This window comes from Taudactylus pleione, unplaced genomic scaffold (assembly GCF_031769625.1).
Source record: "Taudactylus pleione unplaced genomic scaffold, aTauple2 ptg000136l, whole genome shotgun sequence".
Taxonomy (NCBI): Eukaryota; Metazoa; Chordata; class Amphibia; order Anura; family Myobatrachidae; genus Taudactylus; species Taudactylus pleione.
This window is the reverse complement of record NW_028284538.1, coordinates 1,684,970-1,698,110: the sequence shown is the minus strand read 5'-3', so window position 1 is coordinate 1,698,110 and position 13,141 is coordinate 1,684,970. Positions and strand designations below refer to the sequence as shown.

Sequence of the window (13,141 nt, the reverse complement as noted above, 5' to 3'; positions counted from 1 at the left end):
TGCATTGAGCCTCATGAAATGATGTATATATATTTTTATTTTTTTTTAAACCCACCTTGCATGTGTACTTGCTTTCCACTGTATTGAGTATTAATGAGCATTTCCAAGTTACACCTCTCTCTTTTGTCTTCTTGTTTCAGAGTCCTTCCAGGTCGTGGTAAGAGGAAATGGCTTCTATCATGCCCGAAATATTAATCAAGTGCTGTGCAGCTTCAAAGTGAATGACAGCATCACCATAAGTAAGATCCAGTCCCGATGAGACTTGTTTCCCAAAAATTCCAAATATACTGCAGCAAAGCATAGCTTGCAGTGTCTAATACAAATTATTTGCTAACACTGAACAGCAATGCAAAATGCAATACTGAAACATTTAAGAACATGTTATTATTTTTTTTCTGGTTATTGGAACATACGATCATCGATGTAGCAATCGATGATGCCAATCCCTGCAGCATTTCACCTGTGCTTTTGGAGTGCTTTGGATGTTTGCGCAGGATAAATGAGCATCTTTAGCTACTGTAGAGTGGAGCATAGATTATAATTGCTCATTTTCTTGTACATGATATCAGGCTTTCTCTGTTTAATTGTGTTTAATGACAATAAAAGATAAGAAAGACGCACTTTATTGATGATAATTAAAGGATTATTCTAAGATGGTGGCATCCAAGGTTAAATATATCGCTATGTTATTGATTGATACATTTTCATCAGTAGATTGCATATTCTGTAATACAACTTTCAACAAATGAAGTTAATTCAACCTTGTTCAATTATTATATTAACCTGGTAGAAGTGATCTTTACACCCAGTAATCTTTAAAACCCTATTTTACTATCTTCCAGATGAAAAGCCGTCCGACCTACAAGACACTTACCTGCTATGTCCTGCCCCTGTCATTGAAGAAGTTGGACAGTATGTTTTATTGATTTTTCACTTTATATCTGCACCTTTCTATGCACTTTCTCCATAAAATGTACTTAGATAAAGCAAAAGACACCCCATTGAAGGTAACAGCTGAGTCGAATTATGAAATATGATCATAGCCACAAACGCTCTGCTAATAATCACCAGTAAAATCCACAACCCCCAGCGAGCCAGTGAGTCCGTCCACTGGCTTCACTGACAGCGGCTTCTTATTGGAACTGCAGCTACCAATCTTACATAGCACAGGCAGTCCCAGGGGAGGTTGCTGCTCCTGGGACTGCCAGTCTGGGCTGTGATTAACAGAGAGCGTGCATCCAGTGGGAATCCACGCCTCTACCTTTCGGGCAGCCAGGGGCTGCAGTCAATGCAGTCCCTTGAAGCCCGTGCTTTGCGCTTGCGTGATCTCTCTGCCGCTCGCGCGCATGCGCTGGTCCTGGTACTTGCCAGATCTGTTTCGCAGGGGGCGGGACCCAGCCGGCTCAGACTGCCTCCTCCTTTTCTCCTATCCAGGACAGACAGCAGCAGCACCCTTCAGGGTAGAGGGTAGAAGTTGCTGCCGATTATCACAATTGGGAATACCTTCAATCATACACAGTCTCCAGACCTTGAACTTCAGTAACTCAGGGCCTAATTCAGCAGTGCACACCGATTGGATTCCTCTCACAGCACTTTGCGAATAGAAGCCCATAGGCTTTTATTGGGCAATGCCATCTAAAGATGGCGCTGCCCACCGCATCCAATGTATTGGTTTCCAGAGCTTGGTGCATATGCGGTAAGCCGCCAAACCTCCAAAAACATAATTTTCGCAAAAATAACACATTAATGCATCCTGCTTTGTATCTGGATTCCGCTGTTCTCTACTATTATAACCTGTGTTCCACTACAAAATAGTACACACACATATCAACATTTAAACAACGTGGACATTATGAATTATCACCACATCTCTTCTGGTAAATATGACATCAGGCCCATGACCATTAGAAACATACAATTACAGGTAATACACTTGTGCATCCCATGTTACTAAAAAAAATAATTGTCTCATAGTGTTAGAAAAAAAAATTGTTTTAAAAAATTGATACTTTATTTTTAATTCCCTTATTTGTTTTCTCAGGGTGGTGTATCTACAAGTCAGCATGAATATGGGCCTTACCTACATCTCCAGCTCAGTGAGCATCACCAGCACGCACTGTGTAAGTACCTCACACGCACACACTGAGGGACTGTGGGGGCGTGGCCTCGGATATGACACTGCATTAGGGGCAGAGCGAGGGGCATGATGGCGTGGTCATGTCACTGTGGCCCCGCCCTCGCTGCACAATGTCGACATTGCCAGCATTGTGAAGTAGGGGGCGGGGCCGCAATTCAGCGCAAATCGCGTAATCGCTCCGAGGGTATGTGGAGTGGCGGCAGGCCAGGAGATTTGTCCACATTTCCTGGAGGCCGGGAGCGTCACCAGATTTTTGGGAGCCTCCCGGCTGTTCCAGGAGAGTAGGCAAGTATGGTCCTATGCCAGTAGCAGATCTTACATTAAATCGCTCTGCGCATAGTAACAAACATTTGGGGAGAGGTATCAAGCAGTGAAAAGAGTGGGGAAGTGGACCAATGGAGAAGTTGTCCAATCAGCTTCTAATCTATCATTTTGTAGAATATACTTGATAAATGCTACCTCACAGCTGATTGGTTGCTACAGTAGGGACAACTTCTCCAATCTTTTAACTGATTGATACATCTCCCCCATTGTGGCATATTTAATGTGTCTCTGGCCACTTAGAGGTATTTATAATATGAATCTGCATCTGGTGTTTGCATTCTCCCAACATTGGAGGTCTTCAAAGCCTGACATTGTCATGGCCGCGGATGTTGTATGTGAATTTCTATCCGAATGACTGACTTCAGTGCCTGCTATCCCGGTATATCAAAATAATGTCTATATATTCCATGTTTACACAAAAAAAAACAACGCCTTTTCTCATCTACACCTTTTTACCACTGTATTCCACAGCCCACAGGGATAATCCTATTTATCGCCTTGCTGATACTGTTTCTTCTACTACTCCTGGCACTACTCTGGTGGTTCTGGCCCCTTTGCTGCACAGTGGTAAGTACTGTCAGTAACGCTAATCATCATTATTACTGTAACATCAGTATTGGGTCCTGTCTTCTAAATATATATATTAATGACCTTTTAGGGACGCATCAACGCTAAAAATGCGGTCGAACCCCTAAAATGACATTTTCAGGGGTTTGGCCACATTTTCCATATGCACCAAGCTCCGGAAGCCTACGGGCTTCTTTACAGAGACTTCCCTAGGCGGAATCCAATAGGAATCCCTCTGAAGCTTGCGCATGCACTGGCCGACGGCCGCGCATGTGCAGAGGGATTCATGGATCATGAACCGGGAAGTCCCCACACCGCAAAGGTTAGCTCTTATCAGGAGAGCTGTCTTTTGCTTAAATGACAATGACAGTGCATACAGCGTTACTAATCACCGGTACGCATGCGATGATTGGCGGGATGCATCACATCCAAAATGCGATGTTTGATGCATTCTGTCCATAATAGGATAGTAACTGGCTAAGGAAAGATTTATACAAAATGGTAAACTGTGGACTGGTTGATGAAATATAATGTACTAATGAAGTGGAATAGAAATCTAGATAATTGAGATGGATAATGATTTATAAGTTAACAGAAGAGTGAGTAGCAGCTCATAGTACCAGGCAATGGCCACAAAGGGCAAATAAATCCCAAGATGCATAGAGAAATGCACAAAAATACAACTGATGCAGTGTTATGGCTGTACGTCACTAGTTACACCACCAAAACTGTTCAAGGGAGGGCCCTGCTCTGGCCCCCACCCTGCCCCCCAGTGCATGTGATGTCATGATGTCAAAAAGCAATATCCGTGGTAGCAGCTGCAAAGCAGGGATGACGCATCTGTGACTTTGCCTTGCAGTGGAGTGTCCCACAAGGTAGAACAGGGTGGCAGGGTGCCGTCGGGGTACTGACCGTGCCATCCCCTCGGCAGCATCACCGGTCACACACTCCTCAGTACAGCCCTGTAATACATCTACAGCCCTAATTCCCGTTCTGCCGATCCGACCCGATCCGCGATCAGACCTGTGGATCGCCGGCCATCGATCATCGACTCCCCAATTCCGACCATTTTCCGGTCAGAATCGCAATTGTCCAACATGTTGAATATCCCCAATGCCCCAAAACCAGTGTCGGCAAAATGAGGAATTGTGGCAATCAGTCCCAGGCGTATGGGCCCTTTAAGATTTCTTACCAGATGATGGAGTAAACATGGGGATCTGTATGAAATATATATACTACTAAATATATATATATGTATAATAATAGAAGTACCAGTGGGAACTTAACTTTCTGTTATTTGGGTGTAGATCCCAAGGGAAAAAAAATAAGAAAAAAGACTAAAGTAGCTCCCAGTAAAGAAGATGAGTTAAAGTACTGGAACTTTTTTAAATAGTAGTATTCCCAACATACTAACACATTACATTGTTTTACTAAAGTGTGTTACTTATGTTCTTATTAGGTGATCAAAGAGCCACCACCTCCTCCTCCTCCGGAGCCAGTAAGTATACAGACTTTCCTATCTCTTAATCCTGTCTCAACTCATTCTTACCAAGAAAAAAAAAAAGTTTACCAATGGCCCCTTAATGTATATAAGTGATTTCCCAGCACCCCCTAATATCATAAAAAAAAATGTAACAACAAGTATATCTTTATTGCTGATTCTTAACTAAGCACCATTTCTGCCTACATTTTCTTCTTTGCTCTATAAAAACCTGTTTCGATGAGTTATGCTGTATTAGGCTGAAGTACCTCTCGAGACTGTTTGAGGTAGTACAAGCTGAAAGACGCTGCTATACACAGTATTGTTGGCTTTGAAATCTCCAGTATAATGACATCAGTGAGTACATGAGCAGGGAGTGTCCCCAATCAGGGTTGGGTCTAACTATTTTGCAGCAGTAGCTGTAATGGGACCCGTGCCTGTATTAAATCTAACTTTAAAAAAGAAAAAACTATTTTGAATTTGCACAATTGTGAGACTAGAATCGATGTTGTCAATCTATTATAATAATACTCAAGTGCTGCTATTATTATAAACTAGGGATGTGCAGGCTCGGATAGGTTCGAGTTTGCACGTGGAGTTCGGATTTTTCCCTCCAAAAAAACGGAACTCAGAACGAGGCAAAACGTCATCTTACATGGACGAACATCATCATTCCTGGTCTTTTGTCCAGGAATGATGATGTTCGTCCATGTAAGATGACGTTTTGCCTCGTTCTGAGTTCCGTTTTTTTGGAGGGAAAAATCCGAACTCCACGTGCAAACTCGAACCTATCCGAGCCTGCACATCCCTATTATAAACAGCAGTGACAACTATCTGAAGGGAGATTCAGAGTAGAATTTATGTTCATTGTTCAGTAAATGATCAGTAAAAATTAGAGGGTACAGTATATATATTCCGTACAGAATGGTTGCACAGTTAGCGTACAATGAAGCTTTATGACATTCCACCTAAATACTGCAGTAGAGTAGTGCCGTAATGGGATATGTCATCACAAACCATGATGGGACCCATCGGTATAGCTTTCAAGTGTACAAAGGTCACAAACACAAGGGTGTCTATGTGCACAGTGTGCTTATGGGTCTTGCATGACTACAAGGGCACAGTCGGGGGGAGGGTTGTTGAATATCAGGGTCATGTTCTATAACAATTTATTGCTGTCCCCGCATTGGATGCACACAGTTTTCATTGTTACTGAAAACATTTGCACCAGGGTCTGTGGGCCTCTAGGTACACAGCTAGTAGTGATCAATAACTTAAATAACCATAAAAACACTATAAGGCATGTTTCGCCTTCACAATAAGCAATATGTCCATATAATGCCCCTATAAAATGTTCTTTGTTCAATCTAAAAAAAAATCAACATGCTGTATGCTCTCTTGGGGGTGTTAGGTGATGTAATATATTGTGCACTTGTATTCTATACTCTTAAACTGATTATAAATATCATAAACTACAGAATTTAAGAAGCAATTTAGGTATAAGGAACTGGAACGTGAAGGACAGGCCGGGCAACTCATCAACTGTGTAATAACTGTAGAGCAGTTTAAAAAAAAAAAAAAGTGAATACCGTATCTATAACAAATTATTTAACTGCTAGCAAAGGAAACTGGAATATGCCAGGTCACCTCAGTGTCTACCCACTGCTCCGCGCCTCACCCTACTCCTTCAACCCACCTGTGCCAAACAACCCTCCCCCCTCTGCTCGGTCCCACCCCCACACTTACCACGTCCCATCATCCTCTCCTGCTGTCCTGTCGCCCTAACAGTGAGTGCCGTTGGAGCGGGCGCATGCTGGAGACAGGAGAGACCTTAGCAAATTATTATATAGATAACTTTGCCTTGGGAGACTTGTGGGATTCATTCTATGCAGGAGAGAGTGATTTATACACAGAGAAAGCAGTGTGCTTTATAATTTGTATTCTTAGAGGCCTCAGATTTAATGCAGAGGTCGCCACCCATACATTTGCTTTGATGGTACCAAAGATTGATGTTTTTGAAGTTCTAGATTTTAACGCTAGCAAGAAAGCAATTCTTTATAAATATATCAATATTTAACCAATCTTACCCCTACCCCCCATTCATGCTTTATTATTGATCCAAAAATATCTCCGCAATATATCAATTTATAGGGTTACTACAAAACACTGCTCAGTGATCGGCATACCTGTGAAGGGCAATAAGTTTGCACTATTAGAATCAGTGAAATGTCCGTTCTGGAATGTGAGAGGTTAACCTTTATCCTACCCTCCCGCTGTTTATGTCCCATCCAACAAACCCCTCATTCATGTCTCCATACATCTGAGCCCCTTCTTCCATCAGGATACAGCTGGACACTGCGGCTCTGTATACACAGGCTTCCTTTCATTCACCCCCTTACGTGTTAACTCCTCAGATACTTGCTATTCACTGGAGCTATATTTCTATGCAATCATCACCAGTTTCTATGAATTGTGATATAAAAGCAACAACACATATTTTGCAAAAGGTTTATAAGCCTTGAAAAATTTGGGCTCAAGAAATCTTACCGATTCGGGAAATGTTTCTAAGCCACGTAGGTAGAAGGAATTAGACTGTAAAACACAGGTTGGGGTAAATTTACTAAAGTGAGAGTTTTTAAAAGTAGAGATGTTGCCCATAGCAACCAATCAGATTCTAGCTAATATATTCTAGAAGGTGCTAGTTAAATGTTAAGTAGAATCGGATTGGTTGCTATGGGCAACATCTCCACTTCTAAAAACTCTCACTTTAGTAAATTTACCCCGTTGAGTATGGGCAGCCCATCAATAGACCTTTTATTTTATTATAAGCTGAACAATATTTCATCACCATCCTAAATATATCTATTAAGCAATAACAGTCCATAACTCGCAATGTATTTCTCTCTAGTAAAATAATTTGTAAATAACTAATAAATACATTGTTTCAACACTACTTCAAGATCCCAGAATACCCTAGGGGAGCCCCAGTAATATTTGTTAGATATATTTTGTGAATTGTCGGCACTTTTAAATATATTTTCATCCCCCAACAATGGTTTAGCAAGGATCGCTATTGCGATTACACATGCAATTGTCTGATTGTTGCGTTCTGCGCCTGTGTATGCATCGCAGTGCACGTGCGCGAACACTCCACTGCGTTCGGGAATGCAATCTCAGTGACTACGCAGACCCATAGCAAAAGTGATTGGCAAGAAGCACCATTTGGGGTTGTGACAGGAAGGGGGGGGGGGGGTCGGCGAAATGCAGTTGTGCCAGTGCGTTTGAACGCCGTTGCAGAGGCGTGCATAAATTATCCATTCCGATGCCATATGCAGCTTAGGCATCCACTGCGTGCGATGAGGTTAGCAATTTTTGAGTAAGGTCAGACAAGTGTGTGTGAGGCTCCGATGTTACTCGATGTTACCGATGGTTTTGCAGTTTTGCTAAGTAGTACAGATCTGTGTAAGGTAAAGTGGGCGTCCATTTGCCACCCCAACTGCTGACAAACATCGCCGGCTGGGACTCACTGGCAGTTGGTGTGACTCCCCTATTTGAATTTTGGACTTTGCTGCAGCCCCACCTCTGGAGCCGCCACTGATGCTGGGTAAAATAATATTGGGATTATTGGTTGTACAGATGCGCCCAGTTACATTGTGGCTGATTGCGCCACAAACGTATTCATCATGCGATTCCCTACATACACTATGGCACGCACTGCGATTGCACCATGCATTCCTATAGAGGTGCGGTCACGTACGATATGCGTGGTGTGATTTTCCACGGCAACGATATAGCTGGGCATATCTGTAATTGACAGTGGAATGGTCAACATTATTGTAAAATGTCAGGACCATTAGCAACATTAGATTGGGGAAATAGTGCCTGTATTGGATGGGATATTCCATCTTAATAAACATGTAGGCATTTAGCGATAGGAGACAGACATCGTCTTGCAGAGTAATCCAATCCCCATTCAGCCACCCTGCTAGCCAGAAGCAAGGGCCGTGGGGCAGCAATGGTGCAGCCCACAGAGCCCCTAGTTACGACCCTTGGTGGGGGCTGTCTAGGGTGCCCAGAACTTATAAAAGACTCTTAAAAAAAATAGTTATGATAGGGTTGCATATATGTGACTGGATGACACTGGTCATGTTGGAAGATGTGCTACATAACAGTTTGCAGCGTGCAATTTCTGTGATGTGTGGTGAGGTCAATGGCTGGGGAGGCACACATGGAGATGGGTCTGAGTGCTGGTAGCCTGTCTCACCCCCTAATCACTGTACCCCTCACTACACTAAGCTTCAGTGTCCATTGATTCTCCTACCTGCATCACTGTGTCTTCTCTTGCTTCTGCTGACTGAGCTCTGATCTCTAAACATTGCAGTGCACTTCCTGGTCACATGACACATCCCCAAGGTGTCCATCAGTGCTCAAGGCACGCCCCCCATACTCAGAGGCATGCCTCTATTAGCTCTCTTTCTGTGCAGCTTACTGCTCGTGGTGTGGCCCACCCACAGGTCTGCAAGCAGTGTCTGGCTATACAGAAGCGAGGCTGAGCTGTTGCTGCCTCATCTCTCGTCTCCCTGCAGTCCCAGGGAGCTCCACAAAGCTGGTGAGTGTTAACTATAAAAATGATTGCAATAAACAAAGAAGATATTTATAAGTTATAGATATCTTCTTTGTATTATTCTATCATTTTTATATCAAATCTCAGGACAGGGGATGCTCTGCCTACTCTGACTGCAGGTCCCTGTGCAATTGTCACTATGTAGAGATGCATCGAAATGTAATATGTCAGGCTATACATTATGGAGGAGATGGTACCACAGCTGTAAGGAAATATTTGACTGTTGTCTTGTACACTTCTGGGGCAGAAAGCATAGACTCCTATTCGGGACTTGACTGCATCTATTTCATAATTGTCTAGGATATTTCTGGATGTCGTAGGCATCAATGTCACTAGAGTTCACTGCGTCTCCATGATGCACACAAGAGGGTATTTATCAGAAGTTCCCAGCTGCAGGCCAGTAAATAAAGGCAATGGGGGGAATTGATTAATGAGTCTTGGTGGCTATTCTGAAGAACCGTTGTATTATCAGGGCAAAGATCGAAATGTTGTTCTAAGATTTCCGTGATGGATCATTGACACTTTTGTCTTTTTTTTTGGTGACCGTCTACTGCAGAATCTTATATTAGTCTTTTTTACCTACTTGGGAAAATAAAATTAAACTTTGAAGAGTCTGATTTTAAAATATATGAAAATCCTTTTTATTAATTCATATTTTTGTCCTGGGTAGAACAAGTGTAATCTGATATCTTTATGTTCAAAAGCTATTGCAAAACTAGTCACTATTTAATCTTAATATCTTTATCCCATTGGTGTGCATATATGGTATTACAGGGGAGATGTACTAAGCCGTGGAGACAGATAAAGTACCAACCAACTGGCTCCTTACTGCCATATTACAGGCTGTGTTTGAAAAATGTAATTTAGGAGCTGATTGGTTGGGACTTTATATCTCTCCCCTTTATCACTTTCCAAGCCTTAGTGCATAGACCCACCTATGTTTCATTAATCATCATATAACTGTCATCCATGCTGATATATGCAAATACATACCTCTATATTTGCACTGCCTTATTCGGACTCACAGACTATCCTAATACTGCTCATGAACATAAAGATAAGAATTCTTTGTTTATATAGTGTTTTTTCTCTCAATAGTACACAGAGCTTTTTGCATATTCATTCAAGGCTGAGGCAGGCATCTTGGAAATACACAGCACACACAGACCATACTTGCCTACTCTCCCAGAACTGCCAGGAGGCACCTGAATATCTGGTGGTACTCCTGGCCTTCCGAAATAGCATTCAAGTCTCCAGGAGCTGCACCGCTTCTGTTTGAGTAAAGTAGGAGGTCCGGGCGGCAGATGGAGTGATTTGCATAGTCACGCCCCCCCTTCCCTTCCCCGCACCACCCTCCTATGCCTCTCCCAGCGGGGTCAGCCAGAAAGTCGACAAGTACGACACAGCCAACACACTAGGGACCATTTCTGTAATTGAATCTGCCAGTATATTTTTGGATTTCTGAGATATAGGGGCATATATTTACCGAAGGTCAATTTTCAATCGATTTCAATCAATTTAAAATCAATCGAAATAGATCTAAATCGATATTCTGTTTTTGGGGCTAAATCACACATTTACTACTACTTAAAAAAACTAATCAAAAATTGTATGTTAGTAAATCTGTGATTTAGCCCCAGAAACACATTGATTTAGATTGATTTGAAACCGATTAAATTCGATAAAAATTAATTGAGATTGACTTTTAGTAAATATACCTCATACTGTACACATATGCATACATCAGTGTGAATGAGATCAGCTTGCTGATTGATGAACCATAAAAGATGGACACTAATGGAATGAATATGTTATACGAGTATGTCCGTCAATTGCTTCATATATTTGCATGTACTGTATTGTGTATATAAATCAATGTAAAAAAAAATGTATAGGTCTGAGCACATATATGTATAAATAACTTTATTAAGAAATAATGGACTGCTTACTGTACAATATGAGGAGATATTTAACATCTCAGAGTTATTGGACCTACATGAAGGCTCCCAGCTTGTAGCCTTGTGCTTTTATATGCTCCTGCAACTCACCAGTGGCTTTTAATATTATAATATTTTATAGTAAGGGATACATATTGTTCAACAAATACAATATTAGTGTACTTAGATGGGCCAAGATATCAAGTCATACATAAGTGGTAATGAAGGGGATAAGGAAAGAAACAGAATGTATAATTTGCTTTCTTTCTGCCTGTTTCTATCTCAGGAATCTGATGATGAGGACGGTTTACCAAAGAAGAAATGGCCAACCGTGGATGCATCTTACTATGGAGGAAGAGGAGTTGGGGGTATTAAAAGGATGGAGGTAAAGTGGAGCGTTGTTACATCAACTACGACAAAGTCTAATCATTCAGAGGTTCCATGTCCCCACCCCTTATTCTATAACCAATCCCTATCAGTCTCTTTGATGGGGTGCTGTATCAAACCTTCTATGGAGAAGTTGCCCATCCTAGCTATCATTTTAGAATGTACTGCCAGAAGGTGTTTGGTGAAATGTAGGAGGGTAAAGGCGTAGTACTAGACCACACTCAGGGCTGGGGGGTGCCACCGCTGCCTTCTCCATTTGCCAGGTGTCCACTGAGATTTTGTTACCAGTAGGCGCCCGGCGGCTCCTTCCCTGCAGCCGGAAGCTGGAGCTCACTCCTGAGCTCCGCCTTCTGGCTCCCGCAGTGGGTTTTGGGAGAGACGTCATGACGACTCTCCCATAGTGCAGAGTACAAGGAACTGTCGGGCGGCGGTGGGTGCAGGAGCCAGGTTTAAGGTAAATATAGTGTTGTGTGTCTGTCTGTATGTGTAAGGGGCAATACTACTGTGGGCATTGTATAAAGGGCACGACTACTGTGGGCATTGCGTAAGGGGCACTACTACTGTGGGCATTGTGTATGGGGCACTAATACTGTGGGCATTGCGTAATGGGCACTACTACTGTGGGTATTATGTGTAAAAGGGGCCACATTATGTGGATAAGGGGCAGTACTGTTGGCATTGTGTATAAGTAGCACTACTGTGGGCATTGTGTGTAAGAGGCGTAACATAAATAAGGGACACTACTATGTGGTGTAATGTGAGTCAGGGGCACTATGGCCCTGATTCAGACCCAATCGCAGGTCTGAAGGGCGTTTTTGTTTTTTTTGTCCGGCCTCCAGGCCGCTCGCTAAGCTGTGGGTGACCACCCACTGATTTTGCGAGCTGCCAGGTGATGGTCGCGACCATGGGGCTTGCGACAAGACCCTTGTGGTAGGGTCTCGTCTGCCGCAAGCCCCCAGTGAGTTTGCGGCTCTAATAGAGCCGGAAGCTCACTACTGACATCACTGGTGATGTCAGTAGGGCCGCCCTCAAACGGCAGGCGTTCCTTCGGGAACGCCTCCGTTTGGCCAGCCATCCCCCCCCCTCCCCGCCTACAAAACGTTTGTAGCGAGCCCCGGAGCGAGTGAATTTCCCACTCGCTGCGGGGCTTGTGCACGCCTAGTGTGCGCACTGCCCGGCCATCGACCCGCAGGAAGCTGGCATGACCCTATTATTGGAAGATGAGTAATATTTTGGGCTGAGTATTCATAATGTGTGTAACCATTTCAGAAGTCTCCGTAGTCTTTCCATAGACTTCTTGCTTTGCTAATGTATGTTAAGAGCCTCCTGTGTGTACTGGCATTCTGGGGTCAGGACCAGCCCTCTCTGCCCACCTCTTTTCAACAGGCATCGGTCCAATGGCTCCCACTGCAGCAACGGAACAGTCCCAGTGAGGAGGACTGAGAACAGGGGAGAAGTATTACGAGTATGGGGCAGGTCAGGGTGGTGATTAGAGCATCTGAGGACCATTCATTGCAATTTTGAAATCACACATGACTGGGTAACTCACCTGATTCTCCTTGATGTCTCATTTCAGTGATCTAATACTGTAGGTCAACTCAAAAACATGCTTTTGATTTGTGGGTGCAGTAAGGCCAATAATACCTTTATTTCCTGTTCTCTTTCCTATGCAACAATCCCCCCAA

The 13,141-nt window shown here is 43.1% G+C and overlaps 1 protein-coding gene across 1 annotated transcript in view; it reads left to right on the top strand.

The window, feature by feature from the left end:
• LOC148522894 (anthrax toxin receptor 1-like) overlaps positions 1–13,141 on the top strand; it is a 135,351-nt gene that overhangs the window by 107,818 nt on the left and 14,392 nt on the right. The window contains exons 10-15 of the mRNA XM_088473487.1: positions 141–239; positions 843–912; positions 2,042–2,120; positions 2,933–3,028; positions 4,488–4,526; positions 11,356–11,454. Coding sequence (XP_088329613.1) covers positions 141–239; positions 843–912; positions 2,042–2,120; positions 2,933–3,028; positions 4,488–4,526; positions 11,356–11,454 — 482 coding nt within the window. The remainder of the gene's footprint in view (positions 1–140; positions 240–842; positions 913–2,041; positions 2,121–2,932; positions 3,029–4,487; positions 4,527–11,355; positions 11,455–13,141) is intronic.